Genomic DNA, 23,790 nt, shown 5'->3' with positions numbered 1-23,790 from the left:
TGCAATCCTACTCATCAAATCAACTCAAATATGATTTTTTTTATATACCTTTTCTTTTTTGGGTATTTTTAGGCTAAATAAGATCTCAAATAGAGTTTTTTTTTTTTTTTGATTAAAATGAAATAGAGGGAATTTCTTTTTCACTTTGGTTATTTTTGCATACTATAGTTAAATAATATATGCTTAATTTAGAGCATGCCAATAATAAATGTGGATTACTGTTTATGTGATATAAAAATTGATACTGTCTAAACCTTATGCAGTATCAATATATAATTAATTTTAAAAAATTTTCAATGATAATTTATGATAAGTAATTAAAATTATTAATTTATTTTTTACTTATGAAAGAATTGATTTTTTCCAGAAAATTTTATCTTTTTACAAAATTTTAAAATATCTAACACACCCTATATAAGTAAGAATTATTTTGCCACTTAGGATGCTTAGATAAATCTACTAAAAAATATTTTTTTTTATAGCTATCTAATTTTTTTTATAGGACAAAATAATTTAACAATAAACAGAAACATTAAAGATTCTATTGCAGTAATTTTTTTTTTTATTTTGTTCATATTCTAGTATTTGTTCAAGTGAGAGGGTTTTAGATTTTCATAAAAATTATAGAAAGAAATGAGGGTCTTATATTATTTTTTGTTTAAATTATTTGCATATTTAACAGAATCTGATTAGGCTGTTAGCAGAATCCAGAACTTCAAAGTTCAAATATATTTACATTATTTTTTTCCATATGTACCAAACTTGTATAAACTTCCGTAGCTAAATTGCTGTGTGCAGTTTGTCAGGATCGCCAATGATAGAGAAACACATTTGCACAGAAATAGAAAATTCCCATTTGTATCCCATGTGGCAGCCTTGCAGTCCAATTTTTCATGTACCGCAGCTTCACTGTATCAATATTTGAATTAATAATTGATTAAGAACAAATAATTAATTTTCTAAAATTGTACCAAGAGTTTCCCAGTTTTCCCCCTCGTTTCCGTGACGATCTCATTTTTTAAATGCCTAAATATTTTATATGTATATATGTAGGAATCAAATAGCATTACCCATTTTCCCATTTTGCTTATAATAAAATTTTATTTTCCTACTTTCCATTTTTTTTTGTGTGTTTTTTATTTTTATATTTTAATTATTATTATTATTAAAAAATTATTGTACACTCCCTGTCTCTTCACCTGTGTAATTCAAAAACGAGCTCCAGCAATGGCGGAACATGTGAAGCAAACAAACAAAGAGCTCTTAAGGCTTTCGCTTTCCTACTCTCTGGACACTATCGGCAACTCCAACCGTCGACTCACTGCAAACGACGAAACCAATGATTGTGGCAACGAATTCGTCTTCAACATTGACCCCAGCTTGCTTATTGACCCTCACAGCGTCAAGATAGGCCGTTTGATTGGTGAAGGCCCTCACTCCATCGTCTATGAAGGATTGTGGGTCCACTCTTGCACTAAAAACTGTCTTTGTCTTGCTTTTGATTAGTTTACTCACATTCTGTGCATGTGCTTGGATTACAATGTTTTTGTTGTCATTGTGTAAAATTTGGTTTGAGGCTTTTTTTGTTGTCTCTTTATATTTCTTCGATCTGTGAACTATTTTCTTCTCGGGAATCTGGTGTTTTAGATATGATAAACCCTTTTATGGGTTTAAGATGACTCCTGGGTTTTAATCAGAGTTGATGCATAGAGTGCCAGAAAAAATTTGGATGCGAGTTAGTTGTTATGCTTATCTCGCAAGTTTTGGTTTCTCTTATGGTAAACCATTTTTGAGGGCAAAACGTGTTGTGGATTCTTCGAGTTGAGATCTCCGGAGTGAAATTTACAAGCCAATGTGTCCAATTTTTCGACGCGGAGTAATTAGACGTGCAACCTATCATTTCTAGGATGGAAAATAACCTGAGGATTGATATCACCTTATAGAAGAAGCAGAGCAACTATAACTGTATGTCACCTTAGAGAAGCAGATACAATGTGCTTCTACATTACATTTCCTAAGTTGTCACACCGTTACTTTTGAATATCAACTTGGCTTGGAGTAGACGCATTTGTAATTTAACTGTGAGTCCAATTGCTCTTGTGTGCTTCTTTGGTAAAAATTGTAGTTGGAACGATAGTCTATGCTACGATGCGTATAAAGGAAAAACTTCATTAGAACAATGAATGGGAGAAATTCACAAAAGCAAAAGGAGTTAGGTGGTTTCTCTGGTGACGCTATTTGGATATTTTTGTTTATCCTTTCTTATCATACGGAGGATTCAATTATTTAGTCACTCTATTTGTAATTTTAGTTGTTATTGTCCACTAGCAGGGAGGCTGTCCTTGTCCTCTGCAAATTGGCACTACAGCAGGTATAACTCGCGTTTTGATTTATTTCTGTGGTCTTAAATGTAAATGCATGGAAATTTGGGGCTTGTGGGATTCAGTATTTTCAGGCAATTAAATTATTATAAGAATGCAGTCATGTTACTAGGGATGTATAATGTGAGTAACAGCATTCATCAGAAGTGTTTTACTTGCAACAAAAAGATCCAAAATGAACTTTGATAGGGCATCTGTTTGACTTTAAGACTATCAGTATGGTTTATTCTATAGCATTCTATGTTAACCACCTTATGGAATAGTTTGGTAGAAAAGTATGTGGTAGCGTTGGTCGACTTTCACAGGAAATAATTGTATATGGTAGATTTTTCCCATGTCATTATTAGGAGGTATTGCTTTATCATTTTTCATGTTTATGTATAAATGGGTTGGGTAGAAGGTCTGAGGAAATTTAATTAACAAGAATTTCCCTTCCTTCCCTCCCTTCCCCCGCTTACTTAATTATGTTACACCTTCAGTGCAAACTGTTTTGGTTATGCATTGAACCTTCTGAAAGATGGATATTTATAGGATGTCATAATTTACACTGGCTGTCATGCAACTGCAATCAGCAATCCTGCCCCTTCATCTGGGGTTGGTACCACCTATGTTAAAATAGAAGATATGTGAGAATTGCCATCTTCCATGTTTGTTTGAGGATGTAATATCAGTTATTGATACCAGAGTTGTGGCAAACTTTTAAATCTGATATAAGATATGTTAGGACAAAGGCAATACGTGATTCTTTATTTGTAGTTGCAATATTAGCAGAGAAATGGGGAATATTTCTCTATGAGCTGTTACTTAAAATATTGAGAAGGACGTAGAGCGGAAGGGGAAATGATGAAGTGTAATGTTTAGAGTTTGCATGATTGATGCATAGCAATCTTGTTAAAGTGAAAAAGAATCTAACCGCTTGTTTCATGTGACCATATTTAATAGTTTCAAATGCCAGACAGTCGTAAAACAATGTCATGAAAAGCAGAAGGTGGAAAAAAGATCTTGCATTGAGCGAGTGCATGGTTTAGTTTTGCATCGTTTAAGAGAAGATGGGATAAGATTCAAGATGAAAGTCTACACACATGCTAAAAAAGTGATAATGTGTTTATAAGAAATTTGGGTTTGGTGTAAATCCTTTTCAAGGTGCTACAGAAGGAAAAGTGGAAGGTCGAAAGTGAAAGAAAAATAGCTGTTTCTGAGATATAGCACTATCATAGAACTTCGTAAGCATGCCTGTTATAGAGCAGCGTGCAAGAAAGGATTTCTATGTGTCCTTAGGTTGTTTTACTTGGCCTTTATTTACTTGACTTATTTATGATTAACTAGTAATTATGGTATCTTTTGAAGTGAGTTTGAATGAGGGGAATGCAAATATGGCTCATGGTTGTCTAGTAGGAGGCAAGTACGTTCTTTTTTGGCTACTTATGACTGTATTAATGATCATAGCATAAGCAAGAAGCGGTTTTGTTTGTGTCTTTTATAGTACTTGTGCATGCATGTTCTGGAAATGATGATCCTATATCTTAGATGTTGAAATATTGATGGTTGGCAGACTATGTTTCCAGGTACAAATCCAAGCCCGTTGCTGTTAAGATTATACAACCAATGAGATCATCAGCTGTAAGTGTGGAACGCAAAAAAAGATTTCAGAGGGAGGTTACACTGCAATCAAAGATGCAACATGAAAACATTGTCAAGGTATTCTGCTTTGTTTTCTGTTATGTGATGTGACATTCATGTGTCTATCACTAAATTGAATCTTCTCAAGTTTCTTTTAGAAATTTGTTTTCTGCTCCATGAGGGTTTTGAACGTTTTGTGATTGCCTATATCAGTTTTTATCTTACTTTCCATTTAATTCATTTTAATTATTGGAGGCATGATTGGCCTCCTAGGTCCCCTTAGTCTCTGGATTCCTTCATCCATTAATTCCTTATTGTTGAACTCCAACGTTCCTTTACAAATTGAAACCAAAACTTCCATTACATTTAATGGACGTACTACCTTTCACTTTATCAGTCTTGGATCTGAAATGAACATATGCTTTTGTAACTTTGAGACTCTGTAAGTTGCCTAAGTGCTTATTTAGTTAAAACTCATCGTCCAAATCTAATGTGATTGTAGCATGCCCTTTTCCAGCTTCCAGCTATGTTGTGAGGAATATATCGAGACCTTATATAAGATTTTGTTGTTCACATGCTGTGTAATAAATATTATTCTCTTAGGCAGTTTAATATATTTCTATTGAAAAATAATTCATAAGAGGATGCAACTGTTGGCACATATGCTCTTACATTTGAAAATTTTCTGTGTTGGACAATGTTGCCCCCATCATGGTGGGACTCGTGGGAGTTTAGATGCGTCCAAGCACATATAGCAACTATGTACACTTGGATGCGGGCAGCTTACATCTGTACTGTAACTGACACAATGAAGTTAAATTCTTCAAAATAATAATCCTGCTTCTAGTAGATGACCATTTTGCATGAGTTGTGCAACTTATTGGTTTTGCATTTGACGCAAATTGCTGCGATTTAGTCTTTTATAAATATTTTTTCTGTGGTTGGGATTTTGTTTCGAGAAATAAATTTTTCCACTCAAATGGGGTGAGAGTGAAGCTGGGTTTGATGATATGGATACACCTATTAGTGTTGCAGCTGTCCCTTTATTGGCTTGTAATGCATAGAATTAGGATTTTGTGGTCGAATGTGCCTTTAATTACTGTACTCTTGATTTACTTTGACCGAGCTTTGAATTAAATCCATCTTGATATATAGTATGATACAGAGAACTTACTTTTGCTATAATATTTGTTTTCTGAATGCACCATCTCTATAGACAATAAATTTCGCGGAGTTGTTGCTTCTTTTGTATTTAGTCTCACTTCCCCTGGTTCAGACGCTAAAAAAAAGTTGTTATGCTGAGCAGCTTATCGGTGCCTCAGTGGAGCCGACTATGGTAATAGTTACCGAACTCATGAAAGGCGGTACACTGCAAAAGTACTTGTGGAGCATCCGGCCAAGGCCTCTAGATCCAAAGCTTTCAATAAATTTTGCACTGGATGTCTCTAGAGTTATGGAATTTTTGCATGCAAATGGCATCATCCACCGTGACCTGAAGCCAAGTAATTTATTTTCTCATCTTAGTAGTTTTGGTTCATTTGAATTAGGAAACAACTGAGACATTTCCCCCTTCTACCCAATAAAGCAAATTCCTTTTTCCATTTTGCCACTTGGCGGAATAATAGGTTTAGTCTGATTAACTGTGAGTTTTGGCCTATAATGAAGCTTATCTAACTGGTTTTTAGCATAAATACGGTGACGCAATGGACAACATGGATGGTAGAGACCTTGCTTATTATAGGAAAGTACTTCTAAGTGATATGGTTAATTTTCTCTCTTTTTTAATTATTCCAGGCAACCTACTTCTTACAGAAGACATGAAACAGATTAAGCTTGCTGACTTCGGGTTAGCTAGAGAGGAGATCTCGGGTGAAATGACTAGTGAAGCAGGAACTTATCGGTGGATGGCTCCCGAGGTACTCATTTTCTTTTTTTTTTTTCCCTCCTTCTTTGATTGAAACATTTATATTCAAAAAAAAGTTCCTATTGTGCCTCAATTTTTCATCCATCTGAACCAGTTATTTAGCCTGGACCCACTTCCTAGTGGAGGAAAGTTACAATATGATCACAAAGTGGATGTGTACAGCTTCTCAATCGTTCTTTGGGAGCTGCTCACAAACACAACTCCATTCAAGGGAAGGAATAGCGTGATGGTTGCATATGCTACTGCCAAAGTAAGTCATCCAAATGTTTTTTTTTTTTTTTTTTTTTTTTATAAAAAAAAGAAAAGAAAAAGATTCAGACAAAAGATGTTCATAAGAGTCAAGCTGGTACCTTGTATAAGAATTACTAGTCCATAATTTTCTTTTCGTGAGAGTAGAGAAAACAATTTAATTTAATAATTGTCTTGGTGTGTTCACCGTTGATAGTAGATTACCTCTGATGATTTGCCTAACTGTCACACTCTGGTTTTCAGAAAATAAGACCATGTCTGGAGAACATTCCCAAGGATTTAGTCCCTCTCCTGCAGTCCTGTTGGGGAGAAGACCCGAAAAGCCGGCCAGAGTTTATGGAAATCACAGTCTCCCTCTCCAACTACCAGAATTCACTCTCAATAGATATTAAAGCTACCGAGATTGTCGAGACTGAACATCCCAAAAGCAACACAATTACGAAGGAAGACCCTGCAGGAACCAGTATCAATCCTCAGTCCAAAAATGCTGTTGTAAAGGTTAAGAGACGTAGGAAATCTTCACCCAGTTTCCTCCGTTGCTTTGATTATTGCTCTGCTCATTGACCAATCATCAACGGTGATTGCTTTTTAAGTTACACATTCGTTCAAAAAGCCGATGGATTCTCTCAGCTTAAACTTTCATTCCCTTACAGATACAGATATTGTACAGAACTCAGGTTTACAATATATATATATATATAAATATATTAATATGAAAAGAGAAATAAAATATACAGAGTTCTTTTTTACACCCTGTATCTCATCATAAGGTTTTTACATCCCCTGCCTTTTTTTCTTTTTTCCTTTAGCCATTAAAAAGGTATGGACTTTCATGTCTGGTCACTGGTGTGACGGAGAAAAGAGTAAGCATGCTCAACAAAAAAGATTTTGTTACTCTTTATATCATTGCCTAATGATTTTTTCCTAATTCCAAGAAAAAAGAGAAGATCAAAATATAGAAGCTGTCTTAAAGACACACACGAGTGTCAAAACTTGTCCATATTATTATTCATTATTTATTATGTTGCAATTTCTAAATGTGTGGACTTGAGCATCCAATGTGGGAATTTTTTATTTTTATTTAGTGGGATAGGAAATCATTCGAGTTCATGTGGTTCCAATGAAGTATTGGTGAAAGAATCCTACTAAGATAATTTGTGTAGATTTTTGTCAAGTTAAAGGGGATAAAAATTCAGGATATTTATTTTAGTGTTTGACAATTCTTGGCTCCAACCAATCAAAGAATGCTATCTATACATTCATGTCTCACCTTTGGCATGCGTCTTAACTGTTATGAGAATGAGATGTATCTTGTCCCATACCAACCAAGAATGGATGGAATGTGCTTATTTTATACTCTCTTTTTTTTCTTTTTTTCTTTTTTTTTTTTTTTTTTTTGGTAGTATTACATTGTTGAATTTCTAAAACCAAATTGGTAGAATCCGTATGTTGCTACCAATTCTACCAATCATCAATTTCATTGACTTATGACCCTACAAATCTGTGAAAATAAATCAGCCTCACCTACTGGCAGCTGTGAACGACCCCACACAACTTTTTTTTTTTTGAAAAAAAAAAAACAAAAAAAAAACAAAGCATATAGAATTATATTCGAAAGTCAAACTTTTTTAATTTTTCTTTCCTGTTAATTTTTTTTTATCCAAATTTATTTTACAAACTACACAAAAATCTTTTTGTATCTCTTATGATTTGAACTTAAAGTTACCCACTTGGTTAGTTTCCTGTTAAATTGGCCATATCTTATTTGCTAATTGCTATGTACAATCTGGACCCTTCGAAAGGTTATTTACTTATTCGAAGTATATCTAAAATAGTCTGACGTGGCAAAACCACAAAGAAAGGCATAGCGTAAACCGGAGGAGAAAAACCGGAGAAAAGAGAGAAGAAACAGACAGCGCTCCACGCGTCCGGTTCGAAGCATTTTCAAAAAAATAATAATAATTAACGTTATCCGTTAGTTGCCAGGATGAGTCAGTCTTTACTTTATTTGCTTCGTCATGGTCTGATCCAGTTAAACGTGGACAGCTGGATCCCTCAATTCTCGCACGTGTCAAACCCACGGAACCCTAAAAGCCCCACTCCCTGAAATTCCCAAATTCGCCTCCCCCATCTCTCTTTCTCTCTCCCCGCCAAACTCGATCAGCGTCCGTACAATCTGCGGCGCGAGCGGATAGTCCCAATTCTAACAGAGGGAAAAGCATCGTCGAATTACAAAACCAAGGGCTTCCTTTTTTAAAAAAAATTTTGTCTGGATAGTTTGTTGGTTGGTTAAGGTTTTAAATTTTTTTTTTTTTTCTTTTTTGGTGTGCGTGTGTTTGTTGTGGGCCGTTGAGATTGGATTGTGAGTTTTTCGAACCCTAAATTCTGGGCCGTTGATCTTTTTAAAGGCAATTGTTTTTAGGAAGAGGGGGGTGTTTTGGGGGCATATAAACTTTAGAAGGTAGACCATCCCACCTGGACTTCCACCTCACTTTCTCTAAACGCATCCAAACGCCATGAGAGCAGGTCAGTCCAATCTCTCTCTCTCTCTCTCTCTCTCTCTCTCTCCTGAATTTCCTCCCTTCCATGTGTATACGTCTTCTATCTGTACAATTTTTGTCTTTGTTTTCTTTTTTTCTCTTTTAATTTTTAATATTTAACTTTTAATTTTTATTTTATAGGTTTATGTCTGAGAATTTAATTCAGGGTTTTAAAATTCGTTAGTCGCTTTGTGGTTTAATTTGTCAGAGAGTTCAATCTGTTTCTCCCAAATGATTAGCTTCGCTTTCTTAAAACATTTAATTCTAAAGGCTGGTAAACCCGTTTATTGTTGAAAATCTTGTTTGCGCACTAATTTTGCTATTTCAACTATTCTTTCAAAAGCTTTTTCAGCTTTTGAATTATTAAAGAAAGCCCCTTTTAATTCCATGGGCAAAAGAATTGCTGGATTTTCGTACTTGGAATTTTCCTTTTTGTTTATTTTATTTATAATTTGGAGTCCATCTTTAGTTTTAAACAAAGTATTGTGGAGGTGATTAATGCCATACGAGAAGTATGAGATTGGATTTGAATATGACTATATCCGCCCTGCATTTATTACCTTGAATTTTTCAATAATTACAAGTTTTCTAACTTAACTATTTCAATTTTCTGAAGAAAAGGTAATTACTTAGATGAGAAGAAAACATGGTGGATTCCCCTCGATTTTAGCGTTGCCAATATTTATGGTTTGGTGGTCCGTTAAAAAAAAACACTTTTGGGGATGTATATGACATAATTGATGAACCAACAATTAATCCCTTTTTTGTTCTTAGGAAAAACGTCGGGAAAGAGATTATGTGCAAAATAGGTTAAAATAATGGTTTGGACTTGGATATTTATGGCAAGAAAATGTAAAATACAATCACATTCAGTTGAATACCATGCTTTAACTAAACACTTTCTGTTTTTTTAGTGTTCCTTCAATGTGTGATATCATTTTTAGTTAGTTCGATGGATACGACAAAAATTATTTTGTTCAAGAATACGATAAAATGTGACTGGTTAAATGCTTGTAAAACTTTGATACATATATATTATACAGTCGAGAAACTGCGGTACTCTCAAGTTAATGCATGTGATTTGGGATTTAATGGTTAGCCATAAGCTAAATAGCAAGAGATAGAATAATGGGTTTTAGTTGTATTGCCTTGAAGCTTAATTCATTTATTGGCATTTTGTTTAACTGTCAGATATAATAAATATTGCTTCCTATTTTGGGGATTGCTGCAGATTTTTGACTTCATTAGGAGATGGTTTTATCAAAGTAATTAAGACTACCAATTAGTTAATTAATCGGATAGTTCTTTTTCTTTTTTCTTTTTTCTTTTCCTACCTTTTGGAAAGATTCAATGATATAATTGTTATAGACCTCCTAGATGAACATGGCATAATGTTTACAGAAAAACGTTCTATCTTAATATATATGTAGAAGCTCTTGTTTTACATCCATAGATTGCTTCATATAATTGAAATAAATATGGATTGTTAATATTATAATTTTGCTTTATTAAATTGAAGCATCATTATTGTTATTATATTTATGGATTTTAGTTTTGATGTATGCAGTTGCATCTAGATATCACTAAGAAAAATCTTGTTTTAGTAACAAATTGTTGAACTGAAGGGGTATCTCACCGAACGACTCAGATGGGGACAGGGGAAGAGAGTACACCTACTAAGCCTTCCAAACCTGCTTCTTCAACCCAGGTACCTCTTCGTCCTTCACCACCTTCCTCTTTCTCCTTCCCAAGTTTTTAAAAATTTTATCTGTTCATGAACAGGAAATACCAACTGCACCTTCATACCCTGATTGGTCAAGCTCTATGCAGGTGGATGATGATAGCATATTTTATTTGTTTATAATTTTTATCATTATTAGTATGAATATGATTGTTGTTGATTGATATAGAATGGTAATAGCTTACAACTTGGCTTCTTATGTAGGCTTATTATGGTGCTGGAGCTACTCCACCACCTTTTTTTGCATCAACAGTTGCTTCTCCAACTCCTCATCCATATCTATGGGGTGGCCAGGTGAATATTTCCTTTCCTTTGCTTTTGTAAATCAGAATATGTATTGCATAATAGATAAGGATTTTTTATTTTATTTTTATTTTTATAAATTTATAAAGAAATTGGAAATAAGGTTCTTATTAGCCTTTTTGTTGACAATTTTCCAGCATCCTCTGATTCCGCCATATGGAACCCCAGTTCCATATCCAGCTATATATCCACCAGGCGGAGTTTATGCCCACCCTAACATGGCCACGGTATGTTATGCCTTGCTAACTTGGTTATTCTTCTGTAACCATTTCTAGCACCGGCTTCCTTCATACTATTTGCTCATATTCATGGCCCTTTGTAGAATAAAGTGATATCTTAAATAACTGGGAGATTTTAAGTTGAATTTCTTCCTTATCTTCAGCAGACTCCTGGACCCACTCAAATGAATCGGGAGTTGGAAGGGAAGGGACCGGATGTAAAAGACCGGGCTTCAGCAAAAAAATCAAAGGGAACTTCTGGAGTTGGTGGTAAGGCTGGGGAGGGTGGAAAAGCTGCTTCAGGTTCCGGAAATGATGGTGTTTCACAAAGGTTTGTACCTTCTGGTTTTAGGTTTTTCAACAATATGTCTTTTCTTACTTACTAATTTATTTCTGTATGTTTCTCCAATTGCTTCTTATTTTCTGATCTTAAGTTTGATTTGATAGTGCTGAAAGTGGTTCTGAGGGTTCATCAGATGCAAGTGATGAAAATAGTAATCAACAGGTATGCATTTGTGCATTGATATTGGTTACTTCTTGTGTTTTATCTTAAATGAATGGCTAACAAAGTAGTTAAGCATCTGAAAACCTTCTGAGAATTTTTTTTTTTTTTTTTTTGAGTAGTAGTGCTTTCCTATACTTAAATCAGTTATTTGATGCTCAAGGCTTCCATATTAACCTGATCTAATGATATTGTGCGTTTGTTATGTTGTATTCTCCCTTCATCAAATTAAAATATGCTTAATTTCTTTCTAGGAGTTCTCTGCAAGCAAGAAAGGAAGCTTTGAACAGATGCTTGCAGATGGTACACTACTCTTCAACATATAGTTTCTGTCTATGTTATAGTTTCTTGCTGAAACATTTCATATTCACAATTGACTTTCTCAGGGGCCAATGCTCAGAATAACACTGCTGGGGCCATTATTCCAGCTTCAGTTCCTGGGAAGCCTTTAGCCTCTGTTCCTGCAACCAATCTGAATATTGGCATGGACTTGTGGAATGCATCCCCTGCCAGCGCTGGAGCCACAAAATTGAGACCGAACCCAACTGTTGCATCATCAGCTGCTGTTCCTGCTACAGTGATTGGCCATGAAGGCGTAATGCCTGAACAATGGATTCAGGTACGAGCCTTGCATTTATTCTTAATTGCTGTTATGTATTACTACTTTTCAATGATGCTTGTTGTACTTGAAATATTCAGCAAAAGAAGAAAAGTGAACTTTTTTTATGCAAATATTATTGTAAACATCCCTTGATTTCATTTCTTAGTTTGCAAGTGGGCTCTTTTCTATAAATTTAGATCTTTTTCATGGATGTGTATCTTGATTATCTGAAAGTATGTTATTATGAGATTAACATTATACATGTATGCTAGTTAGGCTTCAAATATTTCTTTTTGTTGAATTTTAGTTTTGATTTGACAGGATGAACGTGAACTTAAAAGACAGAAGAGGAAACAATCCAATAGGGAGTCAGCAAGGAGGTCGAGATTACGCAAGCAGGTATAAGATGCACTTGTTTTTCAGTTGTCCACATAATTTGTTTGACTGTTTTCAGTCAACCTTAGAATCAAAACTAGTAATTAGAATAGAGATCGAGAGATTTCAAGGGGATGGTTGTATATATATATATATATATCCTTCAATATATATGTATTATTATGAAGTCGTGATTGCATTCATTTGTTTTACAGTATATAAGCATGCATATGTGATATGCATGTATATCTGCCTAAATCAGTTTTGCTTTTATCTAACTCACCAGGCAGAGTGTGAAGAGCTGCAAGCAAGGGTAGAGAAATTGAACAATGAGAATCGCAATCTTAGAGAAGAGCTGCAGAAGCTTTCCGAAGAGTGCGAAAAGCTAACATCTGACAATAGTTCTATCAAGGTTAATTTTATTGACCTTTGCCTATTTGTAGTCTGCACATGCTCTTTTTAAAACGTTAATGCATGTTTCATGATTATAGAGGGTAAAAAAATAATGCTCACTTTCAGTTGTAAATTCTGATGTATCCTCAAGTCCTTAGGAATCTTTTGAGGCGTTTCTATGGTATGTTTTTGAGAAATTACCCTATTTCTTAACTACTATGATTTTTGTTAATCTGGCAGGAAGAATTAACACGGATATGTGGGCCAGATGTAGTAGCAGACATCGAAAAGCAGTCTCGAGCTGATGAGGGCAACAGTTAAAAAGTAGGAGCATTTTCCCTTGTTAGAATAGAAATTAATTGAACTCCAGGAAATAGTAACCTTGGCCTTGATTGAGCTTAGAACATTTATTGTTGTTACTAATTTATACCTTTAACCCCAACTTTGTAACTGTAACGCTTGTTTATGAAATCTTGACTTGGAACCTCGGTGAAGTTATGCAAATTGTTGTAACATATACCAATTGGAAAAGATATATATATATATTGGGAGAATTAGCTGAGAAGCCTTTTTTGAAATATGAAACTATTCGATTCTGGAGTCTCTTCCACTATGCGTAAACTTTATTTATCTAGTATTTCTTTGTTTATCATGCATCTATATTTGATTCTGGAGTTTCCTCAACTATGCATAAACTTATATTAATATAGCTTTTTGTTACTTACATACATCCAGACAAGTACAAAATGTGAGAGGAGCTTACATTCACCGTCTTCCATGGATGTGTTGGAGAACAGGTAAACTGTTCGCCGGAAATAATTGAGAAAAAAAATGTTATTATTGGAGAGGATTTAAAAATGTTTTAAAAGATATTTTAGAAAACAATAAGAATTTTAATTGAACAAATATAAAATTTAGACGACTGATAGTTTGCAAGTTTTCGGTACGGAGCCTGAATTTGCGTAACGGTAATATTCTTTATTTTCTTCATTTACTCGCAGAAAGCATGGACAGAATTTAAAACTATCTTTAAAAACTCAATTATAATTGCAAATTATTAGCTTTCATTTTCCAAAAACTTCTTTTTAGATAAACTTAATTTTAGATATGTCATCTACTATTATTTAGAGGTTTTGCCTTAAAATTTTCAACATCAACATCTTCACAGTAATACAATTTTTATTTTCATGTTTTCCTTTCTAAATATGTTTTAAGGCCCTCTTTATAAGCATTCGTTTTCAATTTCAAGTATTGCATTTTTTTTATATATAAACAAACATAAAAATAACAATACATAAATTTCCAGTAATAAATAATTTTTTCATAATATCCCTTCATTAAAAAAAAAAAAAAAAAGAGGGGAGAAAAAAGAATAAATTGACATCATTTTGACAAAAAATACAAAAGCTGCCAAGGGCCGCTTCAAGCCAAAACATCCTCATCCTCACTATATATAAACCCAAGCAAATAAAAAAAGATGCAAATCAATATAATATTAACATAAAGTAACTAATACTATTTGCATTAAATTATCACATAATTAACAGGATATTAGCCTACACTAATCATCATCACCATCATCAGACTCAATGACGGAGGTTCTTGTTTGTCCCTCAATTGCACGGTGCTGCTGGGTTTGATCTGGCTTGTCTCCACCCTTCAACATTAGTTCCGCTGGTTTAAAAGAATTCAACAAAATAGAAAATAAAACAATAAGTCGACATAAAAAGGAATAAAAAATTAAGCAAACAAATAAAGTTTGCATTTGTTTGATGGTATCAATATTTATAGGTGTTTCGCCTGATAAGAATGAGAATGAATCTGGGAAGGATGGAAAACCAATGTAGCTCACAATTGATGTTTGATAATAAAAAGATAATTAACTATCATAATGGACCAGTTTCATCCTCACCTGATCCCATAATCTTCACAATCACAGCCCTGGCATATTGAATTTCTGTTTGGTGTGCACTAATGAGTTTGGCCTGCAAATTAACAAACGAGCATCATTCAGTCCAAAACAACATAAAATTATGCCCCTTTCCTAATTTGATGAAACCAACCACTTTAAGCTGCCTGAATACCGACTTTTTTAGTTTTTACATAAAGACAGTTGAAAACTGTGAACATGATGCCCAGCACGACGGTTTCAAAGTTTAATATTGGCCTAAATGAAAAAAGTAGCATGGAGGTGTTACCATTTCTCCATACGCAATGCCCAAAACGTGATCAATTCTAGCCTGGTGCCTCAAGAAGAATGGACGCAGGTGGCTGATGTACAACTGCTTTGCACCCTAATGGAAAGTACAATTATTTCTCCTAAGAGTTCCCTCATTCAAGAATAAATTTTTATATAAAAAGAGCATAACAATTGCTTTAAAAGCATTTACCAAAAAAATAAAAAATAATAATAAGATGAGACAATTTAACTTCAACCGTTTCTCAAAATTCCCGCAATTTATGATTATTAAGAAAAAAAAAATTGACCAAAAGTCAAGATACAACCTACAGTCTTCATATAAATTACCCTTTAAAGGAAGTATTGTGATTTGTCTCAAACAACTAAAAACTTTATCTGTGACTTGATATAATGGGAGAGGAGGGGATCCAATATTAAATTGATACAAACACTCCAAAGAGTAGAATGTATTTTAACTTACATCAACAGATGGAAGTTGAAGCCAAACAAGAAATGCAAATTTTAGATGATAGTACAGAGGAAACCTACAAAGGAAGGAAATAAAAGATCGGATCATCAGAACAAAAGCCAAATTCAAAGAAATACAGGGATACATGTATATGCTGCACAGACACCTGTCTTTTCCGGTATAACCTTGTACAAGCAATTTGTTCTAAGATATAAAAACAATATAGAATCATACCAAGAAATAAACTTATCTGAAAATACTTCTACAAGGCTGAAAGATCCATAAGCTGCAGTAATTGAAATGAATAATGAATTAAATTAAATTAGTAGAATATTAGAGCCCAATGCTCATATACTTCATATATCAAAAATTTCATCCAAATGATATGAACTTGCCATATACAAAAAGTTAACTATAAATAATGTTCCAATATCAAGCTACTTAGACACTTGAATGCCCATAACTATCACATCTTCACTCAGTATAAATCACAAAAGTCATGTCCTATGTTAACATAAGGCATTGAAAAGAGTGAATGGGAATGACAACAGAAGAACTTCAAACCTGCCCAATATAAGAGCCACTTTTGTTGATCGTCATGATCTTTCCTCTCAATTGCCTTGCATGTAGAGTATACAGGTAGAACAATCCCCACAGAACAACTATATATACAAAGAAAAACTCACAATCAGTAATATTATTATCTTTTTTATTTTTGACAGGGGTATTGCATTTTGAGTTTAGAGGTTGCTTTAGTTTGAAAAAGATAACATCAAGCCATGAATGAGCACAAGTTATCTCCTTGACAATAGTTATCCTTATCCTTCCAAACAATATTCATTAACACAAATCACGAAAAAGAAATTATTAAGTTAAAGTTAAAGACAATATTAGTCAAAGCTCACCATGCTGTTCGAACTACAATGTTAGAACCGAGAGGACAGAGGAGCAACCGCAACCCAACCTACATAATATATATCAAACAAAAAAGTGAAGGCAAAGGAAAGAAGACAAAAGCCAAAACAAGACTTGAGCAAAAGGGAAACAAGACTTATCCTTACCCTACTCTAAAATCCCAACTAACTAAAGATCATTTTGAAGGTAATTCAATTAAAAGTGACCAGTAGACTGCAGTATAATCTTCATTACCTGTTTCTGTGGTTATCCTTCATTAATCTTTTAACTCATTGCAAATCCTTCATTAATCTTTCAAGTTCTAACTCTTAGTAGTAACCACAATATTCACGAGGTCTATTTGCTCAATCAATAATTTAATCCATAAGTATGAAAAAACTACATCACTTGCAATTTTTTATCTATCCCCCACTGGCACCAATATAACATATGTATAGCATTCAACTTTAAATTACATCAATGAAATATAAGTTCCCAGATCAACAACACGTTACTATTGCCAAATTTTTACATGCTTTATAACGAAATACAGAATCAAGGTAGGAAAAAGAGGGAAACTGATAAATTCAAATTGAATTTACATAGAACATTTAAACTAAACCATTAGGTGTGGCAACGAACTAATTAATCGCAAAGCAAGTGAAAGTTTAGGATCGATCTAATTTAACCAAAAAAAACGAAATAGATGATCAAGAAAGCAATTAGAGACGTTTTAAAACAGAAACTATCGGCATAATATGAAGCCCTAGCAGTGAGGAACACTAAAGAATACGAAAATTGAAGGATTAGATATCCATTCTAACCTCACCAGCGATGTTGGAGCCAAGAAGAGCCATTCCAATTTCCAAGCACTTCAATGGAGGACTTTTGGGTTAACAAAACTTTTTTTTTTTTTTTTTTTTGGGTGGAATATTTTGGGTTAACAATTAATTACGATTACAGTACCCGGGTTTACATACGAGCTTTTATATAACGAAAAATAAAATGGGTCATAAAATAATAAAAATAAAAAATAAAAAATAGAGCGAAAAATAGTATGCGCTTGATCTCCTCAAATACGGTGTCGTCGGACTGATTAACATCCCAACCAATTAAGAAATTCTTTTGTAAACACGGGTAAACTTCGACACATTCACCAAAAAATGAAAAAATCCGCATCGTTTTGGTTTTCAAAATTTCTATTCAAGGTGAATTAAATCTGTCATATAAATTTTTAGTGCCACTCAATTTGGATTGTGTCTAGCAAAGTGAATTTTTCTATTGTATAAGACGTTTTTAATAATAATAATAAAAAAAGTGAGTCCATAAAAATCAAGTAAAAGTACGGTGGAAAGTTTAAAGTTGTTCATACCAAAACGGTGCCATTTTAAATTCTTTTGAAAACTTACTTTATATATATTTTACAAATTTATTCTTACTTTTAAAACACAAATTATTTTAATTACTTGTATGTTATAAATTTTTCATTTCTAATCAAAAACCAAACAAATTGAATTTCAAAAAAACTAATCTCAAGAATAAGTTTTCTCACAAGGTTGATAGGGATCTTCAAAATACAATACTCTGTACTAACAAAAATATGTATGAGACATAAATGGAAGATCTCCCATATAGTCAATTTTTCTAAATAAATATATGTGATTAATCATATAAATACAGTACAATTTATAGTCTGGTGTTGTCAATTCCACTTCATAAAACTCCAAAGAGAGGAAGCTTCCTTTTCTGCTCTGACATTCTACGACACTATGTAATGTTGCACTGCCATTTGGAATTCAAAGTATTTTTTTACCCCTATTATGGGCTTAGCTTAGATACTTCCAAATAACCAGAGTAACTTTTCCCTCACTTGCAGGGTGACGTGACTTCAACCACGTATTTAAGATTTTAAAACATGTTAAAGTATCATCAATTTTAAAAATGTAGACTATTGAAAAATAAATTTTCAATATTTATTTATAGATATAGATTACATATAATATGAATAGTGTTCTATCAAGCACATGTTTCCAATATAAAATGTGTGAATACTTTAGTATGTTAATATTAAAAATGTCATTCAATTGATAATTTAAAATTAAAATTCTAATTAGATAAATAGCATTATTGAGCAATTGCCATGTTAATGAATATTTAACATAACATTTGGAGTTATGCTTTTACTAGATTAAAACTATATACAATTAACCAAATAATCCTAAATCACACGCACATAAATATTTATGTGGGTTTAAAAGCTTGGATATAATTTTAACTTTCTAAGAGGGTGTCTCGATTTTGTAAAAATAAAAAATAAAAATTTTGCTAATCACATCGATTGCATGTTAGAATGTATAAAGGCATGGATCATAAAGTGCCTTTCATGTAATACCATTGGAGTTTGTTTCGTAGACTAGTTAATTTCAAACAGCAATATTTTATCATTCAATAGTCCTCCTTTTTTTTTTCTTTTTTTTTTTTGTGAATAGTTATTCTCCTCTTTTGATTACTTATATTATCTTTATAAAAAAACAATATTGTTATATTATCAATAAAAATTATTTGAAAACTGATTTTTTGAAAAATAGTTAGCTAAAAACATCAAAGGTATATATCTTTATTTATTTTCTTTTGGAGTTCTCAAAAATAACTAATTTCTCTTTTCTTTTCTTTTCCTTTTTTTTTTTTTGTTTGGGGGGGGGGGGGGGGTTGGTGTTGTTTAGTACGTCCTCTAATGCAAATACTAATTAGTTGAATCCGATTGCTGTCGACTAATTTTCAACGTCCTGAATCAGCAGGATGCTAAAAGCAACCCAAATTTTCTACATAGAAAATGAAAAAGAAGAGAAATTATATGCAAGGAATTTGATACATAAACAGGTGTAAGGACGTTGCCCCAATAACTGTGTAATCTCCCATATTATGTATGTTAGAAAACAAGCAAAACCTCCAAAAGAAAAATAAAAAAAGATCAAGGGAGGAGGGTCAACCAGCTTCTTTCCAAAGAGACAAAAACAGAAACTACCAAACATAGAAAAGTAGAGAAATACAATGGTAAGGGATAATTAACTTACAATTTAATTACATCCCAAACCATAACCCACACCTTTACCATTTTCGGCTATTATGCTAAGAAAGTTATATATATATATATATATATATATATATATGTCCCACCCTAACTAGCTGAGCTAACACCTCCAAGCTGACGTGGCAACCATGGCCCGCTCATGCCACCAAAGCACCAGCTCAGCTTGGTCGGCCTGTCGTTTTCCAACCTGAAAACCGCTGACCTGGATCTTCGCCAAAAGCAACTTGGCTTGAAAAACCGCAAACTCGCTCAGCTGAACCGGCCTCATTCCCACGCCACGAAACACTTCCCGCCAAGCCGGTCCTCTCCGACCAGCCGATTCTACGGCCAACTGAATCTTCGGCTTCAAAAGAAACGTTTCTATCTTCGGAACGAAATCCCCGCCGGACATAGACGAGTCCAGCGACTCCAACATCATGGAGTAGAACTCGAGGCTGGAAACGAAGTTCCTCCGAAACGACGCCGCTCCCGCTTCCCCCAACCCTTCGCTGTCCACGAAAACCACAACCACCGGTGAGAGCCGCCGGATATCGGCTAAAAACCCGGCGGTTCGGTTGGTCGGATCGAGACGCCGGAGAATACACGGAGATAAGAGAACTGCGGTCTTCTCTCCGTCTATGAACTTTATGCCTTTGAAAGATAACATTTCGAAAGTATGAATAGACACGAATTCAATCTGGAACCTGATTTTGAGTTCTTGAGCGAACTGAGTAAGGTTTTCTGTAATCAATCTGCTTTCGGTTACGTACTCCTCCGCCACCACAGCTGTGATACGAAGAACTGGTGGATTGACTCTCAAAGCGACAGCTTTCTCTGCAAGTTCCTTCATGAACGAAGCATGTTGGCCTCCGAGACCGATATCGAAATCTATGATGTGGATGAAGTTGGATCCGTTAAGAGCTTCTAGGAGTGCTTGGTTGGTGGTGAAGTGAGAGAACATAGGGATTGGAGACATATTAGAGAAAGCCCTGTAGGCTTTGATGGTTTGAACGATTTCCGACCAGTTAGACATCCGAGTCATCGTCATCCTGTTCGAACCGTTAAGAAGAAGGGATTGAAGAGCTTCTTTGAAATATAGAGCAGCTCGCCGTAGCCCTTTTCCGACGGGTTTTCCAACAGGCGAAGAGCGCAGACGCTGATTGAGCCGCTCCAATATCACATGGGCGAGTTGTAAATTGTCAGAGTCGAAACAGTCAGCTGCTCGGATAAGATCTTCGATGAAATCAAATCCAACGTTCCAATTACCTCCATGATGGATATCAACTGCGAGATCGAAAGAGTTTAAATTCTGAGCTAGATTGTGATCGGAATACAACTCGGAGAGATTAAAATCGGATTGAACCAACTGGGTGGGATCGAACGGCTGAGGTTGCGGGAACATAGGGAGATGAGGAATTTGAGGCTCGGAGGAATTGAATGGTGGAGTCACGGTCTTCAAAACAGGTACGGACTCATCAGGCAAGCCCAAATCCTTCATGACGGAATCCCAATCGAAGTTATGCAACGCCTGCAGCTCGTCCAACTCAAGAGGATCATTTGGCTGATGAGACAAAACGTCGGAAATAGCAGAAACCTTGGTTGGTTTTCCGGCCACGGGGCTGGGACTCCGGCGAAGGTCGAGCACCGAAGTCGGCTCGTAACACATGCTAGGACTATGCAAGCCGATGTTACGGCTATGGCTATTGGTGTTGCTGTTGTTGCAAGGTTCAGATTTAGGGTTAGAAGACTGGTTGGTATGTGGAGGGTTAGCCGGGACTCTCATCGCTAAGCTAAGAAAGAAGGAAAGAAAGAAAGGAAAGAAAAGTCAGAAACTGAGTAAAGAAAGCTGTATGCCCCTACTTCTGTATTTTTTTTTTTTTTTTTTTTTTTTTAATTGATATGAAAGGAGAAGAATAGAAGGGGTGGTTAGTAGGGGGTCTTTTTGGAGGTTATGATTATTGGCTTTTTATCTTTGCGTGTGTGCATGGGGTGTAAGGGCATTTTGGTACATAAAAAATTAATATGTCATACATGACAGACAAGCATGACACGAGTCGAAAGCTCTTTTATCCCTTTGAAGCTTCTATTTCAAGTCACCCTATAACCCATGCTTTATTATTTGTTATTTTTATTTTTATTTTTTTTGTGTCTTCGCTTTCTTTGATTCGAAACTTAATTCACTTTTTGCTTATATATTTTTCAGTTTAAGAAACGTTCATGCATAATTCTTCAGAATGCAGAAGCAATAACATGCACGGCCAATCAGGCAGATTCAGAGGGACCAGAAACATGACCAACCTCTATATATAAGTCAGCACATGAAAACTGACAAATAATTCTTCATGGGCATGTGATAAATATAACATATATGATATATACACAAAACACAATTTACTATCAACCTGTTTTGAATTCGAATTATTTTTCTCACTGCTTGTTGATTTTCTTCTTCTTCTTCTTCTTGTTAAATATTTTTAATTATAATTAATTTATAGTAGATTCAAAACGTATTTGTTTAAGTGCTTCCCGAATTAATTTACATCTCTCACGTATTCGAGAGCAAAATTAAATGTGTAATATTTGAGATAATAGTATTTTACACGACTTCCTAACTTGAGGATGTGATTGAGCAATTGCTCATAGGTAGCCTCGTATCCTAAACGAATTAAAAATATTCTCAACTTTTTCTAAAGTGGAAATGATATAGACTGATCATATATGTAATATATATATATATATATATATTTTTTTTTTTTTCTTGATCCGTTTGAATTATATTTTGTCCTTTAATGCATGGATTATATATATATATATATATATATATATATTTATCAGCATGGGTTATATCACGAAAAAGGAACCATGAAAATAAAAATAACATGGAAATTAAAAATTCTGATTTTGCATTCCCATTACATCAAAATTTCAAAACGTTGCCAAACACTCAAACTTTTCAAACTGCAAAACGACAAATGAGTTGCATATTGGCGTTAAAGTCCCAAAGTAATGTCGCCCCCCCAACTCTTCTAAAATAGGACCCACATAGAAAGCTCTATCGAACGAAAGGGACCCACCTATTGCCTATTAACACCACCACTCACCTTTATTAAAACTCCACCCTTTACAAAAGCTTAGAAAAAGAGCCATCATTAACAACTTTGAGATCGAGTAGATACTATCTCCCACTATTGGTAATCGCCAAATGTATCCCCATTACTATTTCACCATTTCAAAGTAAAAAAAGCTTTAGCCAAGTCTTCTTCTTGACCAAAAACTTTTACTCTTTCTTCCCTGTTCATCTCAAAAACAAACTTTCGCAGCTATTGACGACTTGGTTTCTCAATTATTATTACTTTTTTCCTCATCAAATATAATTTATAAAGGAATCCCCTTTAAAATAGAAAATTATATAATTATATTCCCTCCTCCTCAAGCAGTAAAAACATATACTCAATAATACAAGTCTTCAAATTGACAAATCAATATATACTGTGCACAAAATAAAAGCAGTTTAAAAAAAAAAAAACAAAAACAAAAAAACTCACCTGTATTGCACAAAACTGATTATATCATGTTTAAGATAACTTTTGATAATATATATATATATATATATTTTTTTTACAATTTTTGCTTATTTCAAAATATCTTCTGGGAAGCTACATTTTTTGGATTCTCATGGGAAACTATTCGAACACTCTTGTGGAGTGTTATACATAATTTTATATATATATATATATATATATATATTCAATTCACTTTTTAACAAATTATCATCCATTTAAAAAAAATTAATAAAAAAATATAAAATATAGCTAGAAATACATATTAAACTCCCTTCTTAACAATTTAAATTGAAATTTATGGTAATTTAACTAGAAGCTATTTTAGAACCTAAAAGCCAAAAGCGGCGTTCGAGAAGCCATGTCAAACAGTATGGGAATATCAGAGAAGATTTCATCTTTTCTACTTACCCTGTTGAGAAGCCAAAGAAAAATAATAAAAATGACAGACCGTCAGCTTGCTCTTTAAGAATACAGAAACACTGAGTTCACACTCTTTAGAAAAAGGGCATCAAGTAAAAGTTAAAAGAAATCGTATTGACTATGGCCCACAAACGGGCATGGAAGTGCGAAGTGATTGGTCATCAGAGGTGACCCACAGTAGGACCGGCTCGGAGGCTTTATGTCGGAGATGTATGAGGAGATAGTAGTAAATAGCAATAATATACATCGGATAGAAGCGTAACATACAGTCAGCGCGTAAGAAGCACGCCCTCGAAGGATGGCTTAGGCTTTGGCGGCCACGGAGAAAGAAAAAAAAAAATAAAAAAG

General features: G+C 34.1%; 4 protein-coding genes across 11 annotated transcripts; 2 read left to right on the top strand and 2 right to left on the bottom strand.

Annotated features, from left to right (window-relative positions):
- The first annotated feature begins 989 nt into the window (after positions 1 to 989).
- On the top strand, positions 990 to 6,923 carry LOC107424832 (serine/threonine/tyrosine-protein kinase HT1). The gene is made up of 6 exons (XM_016034708.4): positions 990 to 1,457; positions 3,947 to 4,079; positions 5,308 to 5,503; positions 5,796 to 5,917; positions 6,020 to 6,175; positions 6,418 to 6,923. Exons 1-6 carry the CDS (start codon positions 1,228 to 1,230, stop codon positions 6,736 to 6,738), a joined length of 1,158 nt encoding a protein of 385 aa, XP_015890194.3. The 5' UTR covers positions 990 to 1,227; the 3' UTR covers positions 6,739 to 6,923.
- Positions 6,924 to 8,308: 1,385 nt separating this feature from the next.
- LOC107424811 (G-box-binding factor 1) lies at positions 8,309 to 13,412 on the top strand. Of its 7 annotated transcripts, none has more exons than XM_016034674.4 (12): positions 8,310 to 8,700; positions 10,340 to 10,422; positions 10,497 to 10,544; positions 10,660 to 10,749; positions 10,896 to 10,985; positions 11,141 to 11,307; positions 11,424 to 11,481; positions 11,733 to 11,781; positions 11,865 to 12,097; positions 12,401 to 12,478; positions 12,741 to 12,866; positions 13,088 to 13,412. In XM_016034674.4, the coding sequence occupies exons 1-12, from the start codon at positions 8,691 to 8,693 to the stop codon at positions 13,166 to 13,168; spliced, it is 1,113 nt and encodes a 370-aa protein (XP_015890160.3). In that variant the 5' UTR covers positions 8,310 to 8,690; the 3' UTR covers positions 13,169 to 13,412. The 7 variants fall into 7 exon arrangements, with proteins under 7 accessions (XP_015890166.3, XP_024932452.3, XP_024932451.3 ...); XM_016034678.4 differs by having other exon boundaries at positions 10,319 to 10,422; XM_060819012.1 differs by having other exon boundaries at positions 8,311 to 8,700; positions 11,144 to 11,307.
- A 794-nt stretch (positions 13,413 to 14,206) lies between these two features.
- On the bottom strand, positions 14,207 to 17,364 carry LOC107424845 (HVA22-like protein k). 2 transcript variants are annotated; one of them, XM_025076205.3, is made up of 8 exons: positions 17,214 to 17,363; positions 16,401 to 16,459; positions 16,060 to 16,157; positions 15,730 to 15,781; positions 15,508 to 15,571; positions 15,046 to 15,141; positions 14,760 to 14,832; positions 14,207 to 14,521 (listed from the first exon to the last, which is right to left on the bottom strand). In XM_025076205.3, the coding sequence occupies exons 1-8, from the start codon at positions 17,244 to 17,246 to the stop codon at positions 14,409 to 14,411; spliced, it is 588 nt and encodes a 195-aa protein (XP_024931973.3). In that variant the 5' UTR covers positions 17,247 to 17,363; the 3' UTR covers positions 14,207 to 14,408. The 2 variants fall into 2 exon arrangements, with proteins under 2 accessions (XP_024931973.3, XP_048335039.2); XM_048479082.2 differs by lacking the exon at positions 15,046 to 15,141 and having other exon boundaries at positions 17,214 to 17,364.
- A 1,889-nt stretch (positions 17,365 to 19,253) lies between these two features.
- Positions 19,254 to 21,405, bottom strand: LOC112492580 (scarecrow-like protein 15). The gene has a single exon (XM_025076597.3). It carries the CDS (start codon positions 21,240 to 21,242, stop codon positions 19,581 to 19,583), a length of 1,662 nt encoding a protein of 553 aa, XP_024932365.3. The 5' UTR covers positions 21,243 to 21,405; the 3' UTR covers positions 19,254 to 19,580.
- Positions 21,406 to 23,790: the final 2,385 nt, after the last annotated feature.

Source organism: Ziziphus jujuba, chromosome 7, assembly GCF_031755915.1.
Source record: "Ziziphus jujuba cultivar Dongzao chromosome 7, ASM3175591v1".
Taxonomy (NCBI): domain Eukaryota; kingdom Viridiplantae; phylum Streptophyta; class Magnoliopsida; order Rosales; family Rhamnaceae; genus Ziziphus; species Ziziphus jujuba.
This window is presented reverse-complemented; position numbering and strand designations above follow the sequence as displayed.